Genomic DNA, 20,963 nt, shown 5'->3' on the forward strand with positions numbered 1-20,963 from the left:
CAGGTTCCTAGCCCCAGCCCTGTCCCTGCTGCCACCTTCACCTCTTCCTCCTCTGTGGGAGGAGTGTTCCTCTGTGCAGGGCTGACCTCTCCACCTGCGCTCTTGACAGCGTAAGCATTGACTGTGTTGCAGCACTGGGCCGCCTGCCCCCACTCAGTCCTCAGCAGCCACTGAGGCAAAGGTAGTGTGTGCATCGCCTTCTACAGCTGAGGAAATAGGGAGAGGATGGTGCCCATGTTCACGTAGCTAGGATGGGGGACCCTAGATTCCAGCTAGCCTGCACCTTAGCCAGGACTGCTAGTTTTGATCAGATTTCCTGCTGGCTTCCTCATGTAACATCCCCTCAATTCTACCTCCTACTTCTCTGTGCGTTCTTTTCCTTCAGCCTGTAAAGTGCCAAATGTCTTCCCTTACCTAAAAAAGAGTGCTGGACCCTTCTTCGACTTTGATTGTCTCCATCGTCCTTACAGTTGCTAAATACATTGAACACTCTGTGGTCCTCATGTGCTCTGTTACCTTTAACCTTACTGATTATTGCCCTTCCGGGGGTGGTTGAATGCTTGCTCCCCTACGTCTGAGGTGACCACGTGTCCTGTGTTCCTTCTCCCCCTGTGCTGTGCTCCACCCTCATCTCCTTGCCCCTCCTTCAAGGTGGTTTGCCTCGGGACTCCGTCTTCTCCCTGGAGATGCAGCAGTGCTGTTAGCAGGCACGTTCCCGTCTCCAGGCCTGCACAACCACCTGCTTTGTCAGAAGTACATCCCACAGTGACTTGGAACCAGTTTCTCAAACTCTGAACTTCTCTCCCCCAAACATTTGTTGATCATAACTGGATTATTGCCTTATTCCCAAATTTAGTGATTATTGAAGCTGTTTGGGTAAGTCCTCTAGAATTTAACTTTTGAATGAAAGTTTTACATCTCTAAGTGGAGCAATTACATTGATGTACCCAGGCCCATATTTCCATTACTTGCTGGCTGTTTGTGTCTTGCCACCTTAGACAGTGTCTAAAACCAGATTTTCTATGTCTACCATCCCCATGGAAACCACCTCCAGTTTCCCTCTGAAACCACGTGTACTTGTGGTGCTGCCATTCTTCCTGCTGTGCCCAGAGAGTTCTCTTTCTCTCATCCCTGGTCTTCACCTGTCCCCTCCCCTCAACATCATACCAGTCACCAAAACTTACAGCTTAATTAATTTTTCTACCACGCTTAAAGGAGGGTAAGATATTCTGGCAGATAAAACATGGATTGCTGAAGTAGAATCATAGGTTGTGCTGTGTTCAAGGAGGAACTGACATATTTAAAAACAATCCCTTTGCTTTCTTTTTCACAGATAGATGGCTCATCGTTTACAATGACATTCTTTGGTCAAGGATACAGCCAAGGCCTTAGTCCTGATGAGAACAAACCAAATGTCAGAATTTGTACCCAGGTGAAGGGACCAGGTACTTTGCATATGACTTATTACTACCTGGGATTTTTACATTGTCTTAACCTATACAGTGGTATGTTATTAAAGTGTATTCTTTTTTTAAAAAAGATTTATTTATTTATATATTTGAAAATTAGAGTTACACAGAGAAAGAGAGGCAGGGGGGAGGGGGTCTTCCATCTGCTGGTTCACTCCTCAGATGGCTGCAACGGCCGGAGCATCACCGATCCAGAGCCAGGAGCCTCCTCTAAGTCTCCCATGTGGGTGCAGGGGCCCAAGGACTTGGCTGTCTTCCACTGCTTTCCAAGGCCGTAGCAGAGAGCGAGATTGGAAGAGGAGCAGCCGAATCTCGAACCGGCGCCCATATACGATGCTGGCACTACAGGCGGCAGCTTTACTCACTACGCCACAGCACCAGCCCCTGTATTCTTTTTTTTTAAAGATTATTTATTATTTGAAATTGAAAGGCAGAGATAGAAGGAGATACAGAAGAGAGAGAGAGAGAAAAAGAGAGAGAGAGAGGGTGAGTCTTCCATCTGCTGGTTTACTCTCCAAAAGGCCACAATGGCTGGGGCTGTACCAGGCCACAGCCAGGAGTCAGGAGCTTCTTCCAGGTCTCCCACATGGGTGCAGGGGCCCAAGCACTTGAGCCATCCTCCGCTGCTTTCCCAGGCCATAGCAGAGAGCTGGATTGGAAGTGGAACAGCCAGAACTCAAACCAGTGCCCATATGGGATGCCAGCACTGCAGGCTGGGGCTTTAACTTGCTGAGTCACAGTGCCAGCCTCTAAAATGTATTCTTTTTAAAGCTTAATCTGTTTATTTGTATTTTAAAAAAGATTTATTTATTTATTTGACAGAAGAATGATGGAGGGTGAGGTAGGGCGAGAGAGAAGGAACGAGAACATGTGATCAGTCTTCCATCTACAGGCTCACTCCCTAAATGGCTACAACATCCAGGGCTGGGCCAGGCCAAAGCCAGGAGCTAGGAACTCTATCTGGGTTTCCCACGTGGGTGGCAGAGGCCCAAGAACTTGGACCATTTTCTGCTGCTTTCCCAGGCACACATTAGCAGGGAGCTGGCTCGGAAGCAAATTGCTCTGATATGGGATGCCAGTGTTGCATGTGGCGGCTTAACACATTGTGCCACGATGTTGGCTCCTGCTTGATTTCACAAGTTACCTAAGTGATTTACAAGTATTCTGTGAAACAAAGGATGGAAATGGTTGGTATATTCAGATTTTATTACTGTCCCCTTTCCTCTGGTTTTCTTTTTTGTTATGATTCAGTAATTCAGAATGGTGCATTTTAATCAGTAGTAATAAGAAAAGGGGTGGGCTAGTGTTGTGGCGTAGGGGTACAGCTGCTGCCTGCGATGCCAGCATCCCATGTGGGCACTGGTTTGAGTCCTGGCTGCTCAACTTCCAATCCAGCTCCCTGCTAGTGTACCTGGGAAAGTGCTAGCCCTGGCTATTGTAGCCATTTGGGAAGTGAATTAGTAGATGGAAAATCTGATACTTCTCTCTCTAATTCTGCCAATCAAATAAATAAATAAAATATTTTTTAAAAATTGAAGTTTTTTTTTTTTAAGATTTATTTATTTCACTTGAAAGTCACAGTTACACAGGAGAGGCAGAGAGAGAGAGAGAGAGAGAGAGAGAGGTCCTCCATCCTCTGGTTCACTCCCCAGATGGCTGCAACGGCTGGAGCTGTGCCAATCTGAAGCCAGGAGCTTCTTCTGCGTCTCCCATGTCGGGGCAGGGGCCCAAGGACTTGGGCCATCTTTTACTGCTTTACCAGGCCATAGCAGAGAGCTGGATTGGAAGTAGAGCAGCCGGGTCTTGAACTGGCACCCATATGGGATGCCGGCACCTCAGGCAGCAGCTGTGTTATGTCACAGCGCTGGTCCTTGAAGTTTTTTTTTTTTTAAGTGAAACTCTGAATGGAGGTTGGGATCAGTTTAGTGTATGAATAGAGAAGAAGCAGTGCAGTGTGGTAGGCAAAAGTATGCACCCTAGGGGCTGGAATTTTGGTGTAGCAGGTTAAGCTGCTGCCTGTGATGCCGGCATCTTGTGGGCACTAGTTCTAAACCTGGCTGTTCGTTTCCAATCCAGATCCCTGCTGATGTGCCTGTGAAAGCAGTGGAGGATGGCTCAAGTGCTTGGGCCCCTGTACCCACATGGGAGACCCAAAGGAGCTCCAGGCTCTGGCTTCAGCCTGGCACAGCCTCGGCTGTTGCAGCCATTTAGGGAGTGGATAGAAGATCTCTCTCTCTCCCTCTCTCTTTCTCCCTCTCCCTCTCCCTCTCTCCTTCTCCCTCTCCCTCTCTCCCCTCACTCTCCCTCCCTCCCCCCTCACTCTTCACTCCTCTCTAACTCTGCCTTTAAAATATATATATATATATATATATATATATATATATATATATATGGCTCCTAGAGTCAGCTGCCTGGGTATGATCCTGACTCAGTCACTGCCTAACTTTGGACACCTCGGCCTCTCTGCCTGTTTTTTCACCTGTAAGATAGGGATTATATTATATTATTGTGAAAGTTAGATGAGTTTAATCAAGTACCTAGTACAATCCCAACATTTAATAAGTACAACTTGAGCCTCCCTAATCTGAAAACCTGAGTCCAAAATGTTCCAAAATCTGAAACTGTCTAAGTGTTGACATAATGCCACAGGTACGGAGCATTAACCCGACCTATGTCACCGTCAGAATGAAGGCACGCTAAAATTATTGTATAAAATTACTTTCAAGCTATGTGTCTATGAAACATAAATGAATTTTGTTTAGACTTGGGTCCCCTTCATAAACTATCTCATGTACGTGCACATATTCCAAAATCTGAATTCTGAAGCACTTTTTTTTTTATCTTTTTGCGAACAAAGCAAGATTTACTTAAGTCAGAAGCTTCCTGCTACAGCTGTCAGGAGGAGGCTCCAAGGCAGGAATACCTGGAGAGACTTTCCGGGGTGGGGACTTTAGGCACTTCTGATTCCGAGCATCTAGGATAAGGAATATTCGACTTGTACTATAAAAACATTACTTGTTATTTTTGTTATTTTGTGACCAGCGTATCTATTGAAAAGCGTACTTATAGCTCCAGTGGGATATAAAATCTACTGTTTGATTTTGGGGGTTGGTGCTTGCATACTTGATGAGTCCTCTCTTTGGTCCACTGTCTTCTGCAGAGGCTGGGTACGTGACTACTCCCATAGCCATGGTCCAGGCAGCCGTGACTCTCCTGCACGAGTCCTCTAATCTTCCAAAGGCGTAAGTTTGGTTTTCTTCTAATTAGAAGATACCTTCTCCATTTGTGTTATAGGGTAGCTTATTTTTATTTTTCAGGCTTTGGGTCTGCACATAGCTCTTAGAGTTCCTTTAATCCTGAGATACAGTACATTAAAATTGTGAGAAGGCTGTTTCTCACCATTGTTCCTTTCCAGCCTCTGGAAACAACTGCAGAGGTAAATGAGGGGAGACAGAAAAGTGTAAGAGCCACCAAAGTCAGCTTTAGTCCCTTGTAAGAACAGCTCAAGTCCAGAGTCAGCCGTTCAGAGAAGATCCCCACTGTTTCAGAGCTCTGGCAGGGGCCTCTGATCAGTGCTGGACGATACCCAGTTAGCTGTGGGAGCCCTGGCTCACACCAAATGTGGGTTGAATCATGGGGCCCTGACTAGATGGTTATCACATATGCTATCTCGCTGGAGCGTTCAGCTGTCACCCTAAGGCTAGGCCAGTTTTCACCAAGAACTGAACCATATGCACAGGATTGACTGTGCACTAGTTTCTTCTAAATAGGAGCTATTTGCTAATAGTAGCCATGGTAGAATGAAACCTTAAGTTCTCCAGAGTTCTGCAGGGATTTGTTAGCTAGTACTGCAGAGGAGAGGGCTGGAGAGCAACTGTGTGCCCTGTTTCTTCTTGTTACTATTTTTCAGGGGCGGGGTCTTCACACCCGGAGCAGCTTTTTCCAGAACAAAATTGATTGATAGACTCAACCAACATGGCATTGAATTTAGTGTCATTAGCAGCTCTGAAGTCTAAGCATTTGAAGAATTAACTGAAGTCATAAGATGCATGGATTAACAGCTTCTTTATTTGATACTTAAAATTCTATAAACCTATCTGATGATATGTGGAAAAGATTGTCAAGTCTAAAATATCTACACATTAAAAGCAGGAAATTATACTAACTTAACCTACATTTCAAATCTCAGCTGATTTTTTGATTTTGTTGCTTGTGAGAGAAAACTAATATTTGACTGACTTTTTCATTGAAGCGTTCCTGGTAAATTTTTATGAATGAGCCGGCTGGTCAGATGGTGGCAGAGGTGTCCCTGCCTGTGTTGCTACAGCACTCCTCAGCGAGGGTGCTCGGACTGGTGTTCATTTAGGGCAGTAACTGCTGCCTTCCTTCCATAGTAGTGAATGGAATCTCGTCTTCCAATGAGTTTCTCTACATACTGCGTGGCTTTTGCTAAATGAAACTGCACTTTTTCCTATTTTAGCCTAGTTTTTCATCCATCTACACTGATTTTGGTGTGTCCCCTCTGTTGAATAATAAAGGGCTGTCAGTTGAGCGGTGGCTTTGTGTTTGGACGTGTGTATCTGTGGTGGGAGACGTGTGCTGCCTACGTGCTCTGACGCGTCACTGCCAGCCGTGGGGCTCCCCCTCCCCCTCTCTGCGCTCTGTGTCCGTGAGTAGTTCAGGATACAGCTGGCAAGTGCCTCTGGATTTTCACTGCCTTAGGAGAATTTTTCTCTCATTTACTTGTTGTATGTTACCTGTTTCCCGCTGGAGTCCTAAAATAAGGTGAAAGACTTTTCCTTTTGTAAAAGGCACATGGGAAACATGTACATGGTGTCTGTGCTGTTCATTATGTAAAAAAATACCCTATGTAGAGTTCCTATTCTATAATATTTCTATTCTATAGGTTCTCTTCTAAAGTGAGTAGGGGAGTACTTGTGTTGGGACACCCTGCCGTGCTGTGCTCCACAGAGGATGGCTCGTGTCTCACTGGGAGAGGGAGAGTCTTGTATTGTTTTTTTCCATTTTTACTTGTTAGTTTTTGACAAATAATTATATGTATTTATTGGGTACATTTTGATACATGTATATATTGTGGAATGGTCAAATCAGTAATTAGCATATCTGTCACCTCTGGTGTTTATCATTCCTTTGTGTTACGAATGATAAAATGCTTTCAGCTGTTTTGAAATGTATGTTATGAACTGTAGTGGCTTGTATAACAGGATGCCTGAACTTACTCCTCACTGTAGCTTTGAACCCATTCATCCAGTGTCTCCCTTTCCTCTTTTCCCAGTCTGGAGGGCAGAGCCTAGCAGTCTGTTTTAGGTCTGCATTTGGGAGTCAGTGAATGAAGCTGCATGCATGAAGGTGGCAGCGTGACTGTGGCTTCCAGCTTCCGGTACAAGTGTGTCTCATTGTGGTTCCCTTTGAATCTCCCAAGATCACATCTGCTCTCATTTGAAGACAGTGTATTACCTGCCATAAGCAAGTAAACTGCCAATTGTCCAAGAACTTTGAGGCTTGGTGCAGAAGGTGAGAGCCATCGCTGCTTCCAGTGGCCAGGCAGAGGGAGCTGGAAGTGCTCTCCCTGCACCGTTCCTGCATCTCACTGCCAGAGGCTGTCCAGGAGTCCACGATGCCTTGCTGGCCTGCCGTCACTCCATATGTTGGCTCCAGGATCACCAGGAGGCAGTCAGGGCCTCCCCCATAGATCCTTGGGCCATGATTCCCCTGCCTTGCTAGGGAGGCTACTTTCTAGAGCCACTGCCAGCCTCTCCTGTCAGCAGGAGTTCAGTGTCATCCATTCATTTTCCCTTGACTTCATATTTTAGCATGGATTGGGTTTGTCTCCTCCTTCCTGACTTAGGCAAGTCCGCCCACCCTCTCCTGGGAACAATCCTGCCACAGGCCATCATGGTTAGGTGTGCAGGCTGTGGAGGCAGCATCAGCCCACTGCTCATTAACGGTGGCCTGAACAAGTTACTTAACCTTGAAAGAATCAGAAGGGGGAGATAACAGTGCAGACCCAGGGAATTATTGCAGGAATTAAATGAGCTAACAGATGTTCAACACTTAGTGCGTAGCACAGGGCAAGCACTTGCTAAGTGTCAGCCTTTCCACTGCTGTTGTTACTCAGAGTCCTTGGGCACAAAAGCTGTCTTTGACAGCCTCTCCCAGAACACCAGGTATCTCTGGTTCCTGACTTAAGACAGATCAGTCAGCTGGTGGAACGAAAGCCAGCTTTTAAGATTGGCTCCTGTCAGATCTTGTCGCAGCTATGATCTGTACACCCCAGACCCCGCACTGAACAGGGTCCAGAGAGCAGATACTAAGGCTGCTCAGCGAGCTGAATGCATTTCAGATACACGTATGAAAAGAAAGAATAAGTGGAACTTGTTCAACGTGCAGCTGTAGAATAAGGGGCTTGAAATGCCCAGTGTGTGCCTTCAGGTCTGACCGCAAAGAAGTTATCCAAAAAGTTGTCTTTGAAGTTTCAAACGTCTGTCATAAAACCGTAATTGTGTATGTTTCCTGATGGCTTCTCTGTGCCAGGCACTGGTCAAAGCACTTTATGCTCTGTAACAGCAGTAAATACTGTTACCATTCCCCTATAACAGATGAGGAGAGAGGCTTTAGAGAAAAAGGGAGTTTCTCCAAGTTGTACAATTTTAAGCAATGGATTTAACAAGAATTTTACCCCAGGTGGGTTGATCCTGGAGCTCAGAAGGCTAACCATTCATGTGTACCCTGCTCAGGGATTCATTTTTTACGTGACTTGAATTGAAGGAGTGTAGTTTGGCTTCTTAAGATCATAGAAGAAATAAGTTGAGTTTGAGTAAGTGGCAGTGGGTTTAATTAAGCCCATGAGCTACACAAATAATCTTCACAACCCGAAGCTCGAATACTTTCGGTTGACACGTTCTCACTGTTGGATAGGCAATAAATGTTCTCTCTTCTTTTTCACTACAAGGGCCACATCATTTTTCAGTTTCCACAAGCTGGATTCAAATAGGTTCCCAAAATCCTTTAACATCTGTGTCTGTTGGTGTATAAATGGTCGAAGCAGTTGATCATCTTCCTAAAAAAATAAGTGACAGAAAATGATTGTCATGGACTTGCTGTCAGTAGAGTGACAGTGTGTGTGTGTGTGTGTGTGTGGCGCAAGTTCCCAGTGAGTTGTCCCTGGGGGCTAGAAAACCGTAAGTCAGTGAGGAGCAACTTTGTTTTGGAAAGGCAGCCCAGGTGCCTCTCTTGTTGATGCCATTAGGGACAGCTGGTGAGATAACCCAGACGTTTCTGAGGGGAAAGTTTGCAAGGCACTGTGGGTCTCCCTGCAGTAGGGTTTTACCAATGTATCTCTGTCCCGTGGAAGCAGGTACTCCTGAGACGGGATTCGGAGCAGCCGGTGACAAATGGTGGCAGAGATGGGGCTGTGCCTGCTCAGCATGGGAACAGGAAGAGGGCAGATGGTGCGATTCAGCATTGGTTTTAGTTTTAATTTTCTGAATTGTTAGTGAAATGACTGTTGATCCTTTGGCCATTTCCCCCTACTGTCTACCATGTTGTCTTTTGCTTGTGTTAAAAGTTGTTTATATATTCTGAGTACTAATGCTTGATGGCAGATAACAGCTCGAACATCCCTCATCCAAAATGATTCTCAAATGCAAAACTTTTTGAATGCCAACACGCCAACAGATTTGGATTTTGGAGCAGAGTGTGACTTTCAGATTAGAATGCTCAGCTATGCAAAGTTTTGAAAATCTGACAAACTCTACAATCTGAAATACTTCTGGGTCCCAAGCATTTTGGGCAAGGGATATTCAGTCTGTATCAAATTTTTTTGAAAGATTTATTTATTTGAAAGTCAAAGCTAGAAAGAGAGAGAGAGATAAAGATTGATCTTACATCCTCTGGTTCACTCTCCAAATGGCTGCAATGGCTGTGGCTGGGCCAGGCTGAAGCCAGGAGCCAGGAGCTTTTTCCACATTTCCTATGTGGGAGGCAGGGGCTGAAGCACCTGGACCATCCTCCTCTGCTTTCCCAAGCCATTAACAGGGAGCTAGATTGGAAGTGGAGCAGCCAGGACAGGAACTGGTGCCTGTATGGGATGCTGGTGTCCCAGGTGGTGGCTTTACCTGCTATGCCACAGCGCCGGCCCCAGTATGTAACAAATTGACCATCCCTGGCTGTGGCTTATTCTTCTTTGTTTATGGTGTCTTTCATATAACCAGTTTGTCTCTATTATCGTATAGTATTGTACATGCAAAAGTAGACCCAAAATTTGTGTCCAGACCCAGAACAGTGAACACAGATACTCAAGGAAGCCCCTGCCTCTTCAACTCCCCCCCACACCCAGAGGCAACCCAGCCTGATTTGCATGATCATTGTGTTGCCTCTCTAGACTGGCCACCTGGAATGCATCCCTGAAGAGTGCCTACTTCAAATGTTTATGGACTCACCTGGATGTCATCTTTGTTTCAGTCACTGTTGGGGGTGAGTCATCTCTACTGCATGTGGTTGAACACTGCAGTGCTCTGCACTACGGAAGGTGCTCATCTTTTCTGACTCTTCTTAGGGATGTTTCCCAATTGGGGCTGCATTGGAAGGTAATGCTTAGAACAGCACTGGGGGCCAGCACTGTGGCACAGTGGGTTAAGCCACCATCTACAGTGCTGGCATCCCATATGAGCACCAGTTTGAGTCCCAGCTGCTCCACTTCTGATCCAGCTCCCTGCTAATGTGCCTGGGAAAGCCATGGAAGAATGGCCCAGGTCCTTGGGTCCCTGTACCCACGTGGGAGAGCCAGAAGAAGCTCCTGACTTCAGACCATCCCAGCTCAGGCCATCGCAGCCATTTGGGGAGTGAACCAGTGGACAAGTGGATGGGAGATCTCTCTGTCTGTCTGTCCCTCTGTAACTCTGCCTTTCACAAATCTTTAAATTAAAAAAAAAAAAAGCCAGCACTGCACTGATGGAAGGCTTTCTGTGGTTTCTTATCAGCTTGGCCCTCTTCTGAAGCACAAAGCAGGACACAGGAATGACTTCTAAGCTCTTGAAGAATGGTGTGGACTAGCACCATTCTGGATACACAGGAGTGTTGCAGAAACCCGGGGTGGGGAAACACCCCTCAGTCAAACAGGCATCAGAGACAGTGAAGGATCGAGAGCAGTTTATTAACGCCAGTGGGCTCAGTGAAAGTCATTTCCCGAGGCCGAGCCCCCAAGGTTTCTTACACTATGTATAGGTCCATCAGCGTCATAACCATAACCCTTACAGCGTTGGTGGGTTCAACTGCAGCCTGTGTGACTTGGGAACACTTAAGGGAAACTGGTCTATGTGAATTAAGACCACCCGTCCAGTGGTTGGTGGGTCTGGTATGTTTATAAGAGACACCTGGGGCAGATTTATGGGGGAGATTTATGACTGGAGTTAGAGAAAGCAGAGTTAGGACATCTTCCCTCCGAAGGCAAGATAACGTGGGCGGTGGCTTCCCCAGTTAACTGCAAGCAGCCACTTTTTCAAGGTTAGTGTCAGAGTCTGATTGCGGCCTTATTTCCTCTACAGGAGGGAGTTAATTTCAGATGCCCTAGTACAGCAGGTCCTCAAACTTGAAGGCAGAATCAGAGTTTGTTAAGAAACACAGGTTTTTGGGTCCCATTCCCGATTCTAATTAAGTAGTTTTGGAATTTTCTGGAATTTTCATTTGTAGCACCATCCCTGATGATGCTGAAACTGTTGGTTGGGGATCACACTTGGAGAACTTTGGTCTGAGGGCATTGGTGCTTAATTCTCTGCAGAACTAGTTGGCATCATAGCAGGAGGTAAATTGCCAGCTTCTAGAATATACTACTTTCAACTGTTTATTAGGTGAATACCAAATAATTATTTTTTTAAAAAAAGAATTTATTTATTCATTTTGAAAGAGTTAGAGGAAGAGACAGACAAGAGAGATGTCTTCCATCTGCCAGTTCACTCTCAGATGGCCACAAGGGCTAAGGCTGGGCCAGGCCGGAGCCAGGAGCAAGGAGCTTCTTTCGGGTCCACCCACATAGGTGCAGGGGCCCAAACACTCTTCCACTGCTTTTCCCAGGCCATGAGCAGGAAGCTGGATCGGAAGTGCAGCAGCCAGACAGGAACTAATTTGCATATGGGATGCTGGCATCAAAGGCGGTGCTTTACCTGCTACATTCTAGTTCTGACCCCATATCAAATAATTCTTAAGTGGTTGTGTCAACTTGTACTCCTTCCAATTGTGCATGAGGGCTTGTTAATTCACTTCTTCCCCAAAGCATGATGCTGTCGGACTTTCGTGAATGTTTGCCAATATGGAGGGTTTACAGTGGTATCTCACTGTGTATCAATTCGTATTTGCCAGATTGTTAAGGAACTTAAGCTCTGCTTCATTTTTGTTGCCCTTTTTGATTTCCTCTTTTGTGTTTAGTTCCGGTGTAAGGTTTTTTTGTCTGTCTCTGTTTTTCTTTTCGGTTTTTAGCAGTTCTTTATTTTGGATATTAGTCCTTTATATATTCAGTGTGTTGCAGGTAACTTGTCCCCCAATCTCTTTGGCTTTTTGGTGTCTTGTGTTGAACCAGAATTCACAGTCGTAGGTGAATTTATCAGTGGCTGCGGCAGATGTCTGACCTGGTGCTTAAGCTGCCTGAGTCCCTGGGACGTGCTGTGTGGCACAGTAGGTGAAGCCGCAGCCTGCAGTGCCGACATCCATGTGCGCGTCATTTTGAGTGCCGGCTATTCCACTTCTGATCCAGCTCTTTGCTAATGAGACTAGCACAGTGGAGGATGGCCCGTGTCCTTGTGCCCCTGCACCCAGGTAGGAGACCTGGAAAAAGCTCCTGGCTTCAGCCTGGCCCAGACCTGGTTGCTGCAACCATTTGGGGAGTGAACCAGCAGATATCTTTCCTCTCTTTAACTCTGCTCTGCCTTTCAAGTAAATAAATGAATCTTTAAAAAAAAAAAAGTGCCTGTGTCCATGACCTGGCTGTAACTCCTGATGCCAACTTCCTGCTAATGCAGACCCTGGGAGGCAGTGGTGCTATCAGAGGAATTGGGTTCCTGCCACCCCTGGATTGAGTTCCTTGCTTCTGGCTGTAGGCCAGGCCCAACCTCTGCCATTGTGGGCATTTGGGGAGTGGACCAGTGGATGGAGGATACAGAGTGTATGTGTGTGAAAGAAAATAATTTTTTTTAAAGATTTAAAGCTAGAGTACTTTCATGCCCTGGGTGAGAAATCTTTGTGAAGTCATGGGGAGAGTCTCTTGAAGTGTTTTCTTAAAGCTTTGGAGGAGGCAGGTGTTGTGGCACAGCAGGTTAACCTGCCACTTGGGATGCCCTCAACCCATATCAGAGTGCCTGGGGCTGAGTCCCGCTGGCTCCTATCCAGCTCCCTGCTGGTGTGCACCCTGGGAGGCCGCAGGTGAGAGTTCTAGTACTTGGGTTCCTGCCACCTAAGGGGGAGACCCAGATGGAGTTCCTGGCCCCCTGTTCAGCCGAGCCCAGTTCTGGCTGTTGTGGGCATTTGGGGAATGAATCAGCAGATGGAAGATATTTTCCATTTATACCACTCTGCCTTTCGAATAAATAAATATAAATGAAAGCCAGAAGAAAGTGTAAGAGTTGTGCGTTTCACATTTAAGTCCTTAGGTAGAAATCCAGTGTCATTTTCCCCTGTACATACAGGTGCTCCTCGACTTACAGTGGGGTTACATCTTGATAAATCTGTTGGCTAAGTGGAAATTACACTAAGTTGAAAATGCATTTAAGATTCTCAACTTACAGAACATCTCAGGTGAGCAGCACAGTGCACTGTAGAGCGTCTGTGGTTTGCCTGGTGACTGCGTGGCTGGCCGGGGGCTGCGGCTCACTGCTGCCACCACAGCCCAGCATGCTCAGGTATCGTGCACAGAATGAATTTTGTAAAGTAGCAAAGTGCTAGCAAAGCATGATTTCTGCTGGACTCGGGTCACTCGTAAGTCATCAGATTGTCCTAGGTTGAGGACCATCTGTGTTCCTGATCGTCTGAACTCCACTTCTGTCAGGTTCGTCTGCAGTTCCCCTTCCTCGTGCATCAAGCCTCTAGGCCTGAGCAGACCTGGTCCTGAGCCTTCTGCTCTTTTCCTGTGTTCCCGACATTTAGCCTGCACCTTAGGGTCTCTGTTACACCCAGAGTAAAGTACGTCTTCATCAGCCAGGCCAAGGCTTCCTACCATATTCTTGGCTCTTGGTCTGGTCTTGCCTGTTCTTTGCTTTTACAGTCATCTTGTCAGGCTCTGTTTCATTTGATTGGGATTGCATTGAACTTGGGGGGGGACCTGCAAGACTGACAGGAGCAAACTAAACTGTGGAGATGTGGCATGTGTCCTCACTTACTTTGGGTCTTTTGTAACATCTCTCAAGTCATAACATTTTCTCCATAAAAGTCCTTCATATTTTATGCTATCTAGAGGCCTAAGAATTTCATATATTTGATGTAATTATAAGTGATTTATTAAAACATTTTCTGTTTGTTGCTACCATATTCAAGTAGTTAGGTCTTTTTTTTTTTTTAAGTATGTATATATTTGAAAGGCAAAGTTACAGAAAGAGAAGGAGAGACAGAAATCTTCCATCCACTGGTTCACGCCCTAAATAGCTGCATTGGCCGGGGCTGGGACAGGTAGAAGCCAGGAGCTTCGAACTGCATCTGGGTCTCCCGAGTGGGTGCAAGGGCCAAAAGACTTGGGCTATCTTCAGCTGTTTTTTCCAGGCACAACAGCAGAGAGCTGGATCAAAAGTAGAGCAGCTGGGACTCAATCCAGCACCCATATGGGATGCCAGCATTACAGGCAGTGACTTAATCTGTGCCACAACACCAACCCCTAAATAGTTAATTTTTAAATACTACGTCTGTCCCATAACTTTGTGATTCTGTTATCTATGAATCTGCAGGATTTCCTGTTTCTAAGAGTGTCACCTGGGAGTGATATTGAAGGCACACAGTGTGGTGGGGAGTGTGGACTGCACAGCGGCCCTCGCTGGGTGTGGATCTTGGCTCTGCTTATTAAACATGGAACCTTACACAAGCTCTGCCAGCTCCCTTGTGCCTGGGACCCATCACCTGTAGAACAAGGCTAATAATGATAGGCGCCTCTTAGCGTGGTTGTGAGATGAGCTGTCGGTGAGTGTAAAGTGCTCAGCAAGTGTGTGCTTTTACTGGAATGCCCTTCTTTCCCCTTTTGTGTTTCTTGCCTTCCCGCTCTGGCTGGAGCCTAAAGTACAGAAGTGAGGACAGCTGATGTGAAAGGGAGAGCATTCAGTAGCGCACCATGAAGCCTTACACTTGCTGTGTGTCTGCCCGAGACTGCCTTTGTCAGCTACAGGAGTGTACATTTTATTCCCGGTTTGCTAAGAGTTCTTACCTTCACCAAAGGTTGAATTTTATCACTAGAGGAATTATATTTGGTGTTACCGTGATAACCCCAAGTTGCATTTCTGGGATCTTCTATACATTCTGAAGTAAACAGATACCAGTCCTGCTGTGGTCACAGCCAGGTGTAAACTCAAAGGCCACAACAAAGATGGATGGAGGCCCAAGAGACAGTGGACTCGCTCTTCTGCTTAAATACATACACCCTGGAGCTCAGGACACGCAGCTGCATCAGCTCTCAGAGTTCCAGTTCGCCTTGGTTACTTACAGGCGGTCTGCTCTGTCTCAGCCGGAGAAGCTGCCCCCTGGCCGCGTTCATGCTTTGGTAGAAGGCCTTGAGCGCTCTGGCGAGCTCCCTGTCAGAGCCGGCCTGTGCCGCAGTGCAGGGCACATCAGGCCTGAGGGCCGTGGGCTGTTGTGCTGTGGCTCCAGTTACCCTCGGGGTACTGCAGGTGTTCCGTGCTGTGGGAAAAGGCAGAAAGGAAAGGTAACCTTTACTCATTGACCCATTTCTTTGCCCTGGTATCTCCGCATTTACTGATGTGTGCAGCATCCGACCACACCTGCATCTGACCTCAGATCTATGGCTCCGATCCGGGCCCATCCATAAAAATCTTAAAGAGCACGGAAGGAAAATGTCCTGCCTTTTTTTTTTTTTTTTTTTTTTTGGCTTATGCAATGAAATACAAATGAACTCATTAAAAAATAAGTTCATTTCCTAGAAAGACAAATCCACATCCCAAGCACAGGAGGGGGACAAGATAAAGAATGCGGACTTGAGCAGTGTCTCACCTTGTAGACCGGGACTCAGTTTGGCCAGCGAGCCTTTGAGAAACACGTTCTCCGCTCTCAGCGCCCTGTTAACGTCTCGGAGCAGCTCTGTCTCCCGCTCCAACCTGAGCAGCTTCGGATAGACGTCTGCCCCCTGGCTTGATGCAGTCTGCAGAAAACGCAGCAGGTTAGCTGGTTGCTGGATTATCTGCCTATCCTTTGAGACTGAGGTGGTAAAAAGTGCCCGACAGGGTAGGGGGGCGGGGTGTAGGGAGCAGGATGTAAGCCCACTGGGGTACACGGGAGTAAATGAAAGCTTTCAGTAAGGAGCTGGAACACGGATGCTCCTCATGCAGTGTCCTCTGAGGTTGTCTAGTCACCCACGACGTACACACCTGGCTTGGGTCCTTCACAAGGGAAAGGTTCCTGGTGTCCACCACAATGTGGCCTTCCTCTGTGGCCATGGGGTCCAGCTGGGAGCAGCTGAGCTCAGCACAGCCTTCTGGGTGGGAGAGATGTCGTTAGGGCAAAAAGCATCTCGGTCATCCAGCCCCAGGGTTGTGGGAGATGTGACAGCAGGCAGCCACCTGTGGGCCTGGCATCCAGGGACCCCGGAGGGAGAGGCTGCTCCTGCCCACTGTCTCCAGGTACACAGACATTGTATCTGGTTGAAGAACACACTATGTAAAAGAATCAGTAAGCAAGTACCTTGAAGGCCCCATAAGTCAACAATCAGAGCATTTGTCTGTAAATAATTCAGGAACTCCTGAGACGCATTTAAGGCCGCAAATTGGACAGTCTCTTCAATTTGGGGATTCATGGTTTTCCAGACAGGCTTGGTGTACAAAGTGTTTGGAAGGTCATAAATTCTATACCTGAGAAAAAGATAAAAAAAAAAAAAAAAAAAAAACCTTAGTTGAAACGGAGAAGGGATAAACTAAAAATTTTACCCGTGTAATATAATGTTACTGGATATTTTCTCTGATAATTAAATATTCTAACTGTGCTTTTGGACACAGAAAAGGTTCAGTATGCACTGACCACAGCCAGCAGCCTGGAGGACATGTGGCTCCTCTGTTATACAGGGGAATAGTTGGAATTGAACAGGCAGAGAAACTTTTTTTAAAAAGTCATGGTAAACTAATTTTTAAGATTTCAGGAAAGACTCCCATAAGGAGCTACAAGGCCACTGGTTTGGGCATAGAAGCCCCACTGCACAGCTGGTGCCCCATCTGAGTGCCCAGCAGTTCCGCTGCATGGCTGGTGCCCCGTCTGACTGCCCGGCAGCCCTGCTGCGTGGCTGGTGCCCCGTCTGACTTCCCAGCAGCCCCACAGCACGGCTGGTACCCTATCTGAATGCCCCGCTTTGCATCTTCCTTTAGCCACTTGACGCCAAGACACTGGACAATGTGAATCTGGAAATCCATCCTCTTGCCCAATAGCTCCAAAGGATCCGTAACCACATCTTCCTCGCCGTGGGCTCTGCGAAAAAGAGGAGGACACTGATCTCAGGTTAGGCTGGGCCAAGCAAGTTAGGACTGTGATGTCAAGAGAATTAAAGCGAGCCATAAGAGAGAACTAAATCTGCTGACGGAAAGATACGAATCATCGCCCACTGTAGGATTCATTCATTCAGGACACACTTAATGCGAGCCCACTCCACAACTCCACACTGGCACGTTCAGGTAAGCCATGGGCCTTCCTGTGGGGCTTGAGCCTGGAGGATAAAGCAACATGAACAGTTCCTGCAGTAAGTGCACACAGGTAAGGGTGCTGAACTCACGTGGAAATTGAGGTGGTAGAGCGATCGCCGGCTGCCCGCCCAGATGCTGCCTCTCACGACATCACTGTCCCTAGTGAATTCCTTATACCCAGAGTCAGCCCCAGGCCTACAAGTTCAGGAGCCAACTTCGATAACTTTATACCTCTCACATCAACCAAGCTCACAAAATCTGAAACCTGTACACTGGAATGCCACTTTATTAATTTGCAATGGGACCTAAAACCACCTGGCAGCCCAGAAGCCTGAGGTGGTCATGTGCCCAGAAAGTTGTTGGAGTCCCAGTAACAGCACTGAGCTACTGGTCTGCTTGGTCTCGGTCACAGACCCATAGGGTCTTCTTACTCCCCATTAAAAAGAAAAAAAAAACACTGCATACATACAAACTCTGGGAGTAAGTATCTTCAGCTCGGTGGGTTTTTTTTTTTTTTACTTAAAAATTAATTTTTAAAAATTCAAAATCACAGACTGGCAGAGATTTTGTCTGTTGGCTCACCATCCAAATGCCCACAACAGCTGCAGCAGGGAGCTAAGAACTCAATCCAAATCCCCGCCGTGGGTGTGAGGAACCCGATCACTTAGTCATCCCTGCTGCCTTCAGGGTACACACCAGCCGGAAGCTGGAATCAGGAGCTGGAGCCAGGGATCAAACTCAGGCACTCTGAGCTGGGAGCCTGGCAGCTTAACTGCTGGGCTAAACGCCCACCCCCTCACTCCCTTCTTGAGTTCATTTCCTCTGTGGGGAGACAGAAAGCGTTCATTGGGCCCCGTGAAGGCCCGGGCACCACAGCCAGGTTCCTCTGCCAGCCTTCTCACTCACAGCTACTGGGGGACCTCAGCGCTGGCAGAAGCTGCCTGTGAGCATGAGAGAAGGTGATAGAGCAGAGTTCATGATAGAACCAATGGCTCCAAGGCCTGTCCCCAGATAGCAGCACAGAACGCTGCCGGACATCTGTCCCTACCTCGAGAAAAAGAACAAAGGGTGGTCCCACAACAACCTGGCTCTCTCCTCCGAGGCCCATCATTTGCAACCAACCAGGTCTTTGGGCTCTCCTCCTAGGCTCCCTCTCCACGCCTGCCTCTTTCCTTTGCAGTGCTGAGCTGTCTCGAATGCTGCTGAGCATTCTGGGTCCACCGGTTTGGCTGCCATGGCAGAAATCGGATTTGATGAGGCCACATCATGCACAAATGAGGCCTTTTTTTTTTTGGACAGGCAGAGTTAAACAGAGAGAGAGAGAGAGAGAGAAAGGTCTTCCTTCTGTTGGTTCACCCCCCAAATGGCCACCACAGCTGGCACTGTGCCGATCCGAAGCCAGGAGCCACGTGCTTCCTCCTTGTCTCCCATTCGGGTGCAGGGACCCAAGCACTTGGACCATCCTCCACTGCCCTCCCAGGCCACAGCAGAGAGCTGGACTGGAAGAGGAGCAACCAGGACAGAATCCGGCACCCCGACCGGGACTAGAACCCGGGGTGCCGGCGCCACAGGCGGAGGATGAGCCAAGTGAGCCACGGCACTGGCTGACAAATGAGTTCTTATGTCTGTCTCTAATGACTACTGCCAGGTAACAAGCTGGTCATGCCCTCAGGAGAACTCTGACCTTTCTACGCCCCAGGGCTAGGCAAAGAACAGAGGACACACCCACCGTCCCGCTGGGGAGCAGGGGGCTATGTGGACGTGCAGCACGGCCTCCTCCAGCCCGTCACAGTTGAGAAACTCCACCTGCTCCTCGAACGGCATGCAGTATGCCAGGGACTGGAGCCAGATATGCGCGGAGCCCAAGTGGACCACCTCGACAGGGTCCCAGAAGGGGTCATCTTCCTGAGCCACGTCGCTGTCTTCTCCGTCTCGAAAGCGCTGGTACAGCTCCTCCATCAGGAATTTCCTGTTGATAAACTTGGCTTTCGACCAAATCCACACCTGGAAACGCAAAGGTGGGATCACCACACTTGGTTTCAGCTGCTCTAACGATCTGCCTCTGGCTTTTCCCAGCATGCTCCCTCCGATGGGCTGGTTTGGGGGCACGCTCATGAAACTCAGCTCTGGGGAAAGCCCTTCAGGAACACCAAGCTCATTGCTGGAGCCGTCACCTAGGCACTGCTTGAGTTGCTTGAGCCCAGGAAGTGACTTAGAGAAGATGATGATGATGGCATGAGAAAATGGGCCTCCGGAAGAAATGAAGATTTGGGGCTATGGTACACAGAAGAATGGCTCTCAAAGATACCCTCGTTCTCATCCAGGTACCTGTGAATATTGCTGCACATGGCAAAGGAGAGGGAGCGCTGCAGGTGGAATCCAGTTTGCTTCTCAGTTGACCTTGAACTGTGATGAGCCTGAGTTACCCAAGCTAGGCCCATGACCATCACACAGCATGGGAGGGAGGAAAAGAAGCGCTGTGTGGCCAGCTTTGAAGACAAAAGTGGCCTGAGTCTGCATTGTGGCGCAGTGTGTTAAACTGCTATTTGCAATACCAGCATCCCCTATTGGAGTGTCAGTTCAAATCCCAGCTTTGCTTCTGATCCAGTGCCCTGCTATTGCTCCTGGGAAAGTAGCAGAAGATGGCCCAGGTAGTTGGGCGTCTGCTGTTCACATGGGAGATCAGGATGGAGTTCAAGGCTCCTGGCTTCAGCCTCACCCAGCCCTGGATGTTGTGGCCATTTGGGGAGTGAGCCAGCAGATGGGTGGAAGACCTCTTTTTCTCTCTCTGTCACTCCGCCTTTCAAATAAGTAAATGAATAAACCTTTTAAAACACACACACACACACACACAGAGAGAAGACAGAGACAGAGAGAGACGCTGATCTATCATTTAAAACACAAGAAGAGAACGGTGGCCTCCAGAAGCTGGAAGCCATGAGGAAACATTTTCCTCTTTACCCAGTGAGACCCACGTTGGCCTTCTAGTCTGTCCAGCTGCAAGGTCATCAGTTTGGGACATTTAGTGAGTTTCTGGCAGCAATCAGAGGTGAACACGGGTCCTTCTGGAGAAAAGCCGAGAGATGCCCCAGCATCGGATCCTGCTCTTGATCAACCAGCATAGCAGGAGCCGTGCACGCACTCAGCAGCCAAACACAGGTGCCCAGAGCTCCGTTTTGCAAAGACCCAAACAGGTCCCATTCCTTGTTTGGGTTCACCCACAGTGAGCAGCAAATCCAAGGCCAGAGCCTGCTCTGTCTGCTTTCACTGGGTGAGCACAGGGCCTCGGTGTTAACACCCACTCTGGGGAGGGGGGAGGGAGAGAGGGGGAGAGGGAGAGAGAAAGAGAGAAGACTCCCGCAGCAACATGAGAGATCCAAGTTAGAACACTTTGTGACCAGAGATGTCACTTCAGAGATGGCTGCTAGGTAAAACCAGCGACCTCTCCTCTGGGCAAACTTCAGCGACAACGAAAACCAGGAGAAGTCATTCTCTCCTCTTTGTCACTCTGCCTTCCAAATAAGTCTGTAAAACTTTTAAGATAACTCCACGTAAAATATTTTAAGCATGCATCCATAAATTTTTATTTATTTATTTGACAGATAGA

General features: G+C 47.7%; 2 protein-coding genes across 2 annotated transcripts in view; one reads left to right on the plus strand and one right to left on the minus strand.

Moving 5' to 3' along the window:
- SCCPDH (saccharopine dehydrogenase (putative)) overlaps positions 1-6,020 on the plus strand; it is a 35,707-nt gene extending 29,687 nt beyond the window's left edge. Inside the window, exons 10-12 of the mRNA XM_062210831.1 lie at positions 1,334-1,445; positions 4,630-4,711; positions 5,380-6,020. Coding sequence (XP_062066815.1) covers positions 1,334-1,445; positions 4,630-4,711; positions 5,380-5,485 — 300 coding nt within the window. The 3' untranslated portion in view covers positions 5,486-6,020. The remainder of the gene's footprint in view (positions 1-1,333; positions 1,446-4,629; positions 4,712-5,379) is intronic.
- A 2,374-nt stretch (positions 6,021-8,394) lies between these two features.
- Positions 8,395-20,963, minus strand: part of LOC133773529 (kinesin-like protein KIF28) — a 66,677-nt gene continuing 54,108 nt past the window's right edge. The window contains exons 17-23 of the mRNA XM_062210834.1: positions 19,086-19,360; positions 17,010-17,144; positions 16,371-16,537; positions 16,058-16,164; positions 15,668-15,831; positions 15,160-15,328; positions 8,395-8,550 (exon numbers count right to left, since the gene is read on the minus strand). Of these exons, the coding sequence (XP_062066818.1) occupies positions 8,395-8,550; positions 15,160-15,328; positions 15,668-15,831; positions 16,058-16,164; positions 16,371-16,537; positions 17,010-17,144; positions 19,086-19,360 (1,173 nt within the window). The remainder of the gene's footprint in view (positions 8,551-15,159; positions 15,329-15,667; positions 15,832-16,057; positions 16,165-16,370; positions 16,538-17,009; positions 17,145-19,085; positions 19,361-20,963) is intronic.

The sequence above is a fragment of the Lepus europaeus genome, chromosome 14, assembly GCF_033115175.1.
Source record: "Lepus europaeus isolate LE1 chromosome 14, mLepTim1.pri, whole genome shotgun sequence".
In the NCBI taxonomy this organism is placed as follows: Eukaryota; Metazoa; Chordata; class Mammalia; order Lagomorpha; family Leporidae; genus Lepus; species Lepus europaeus.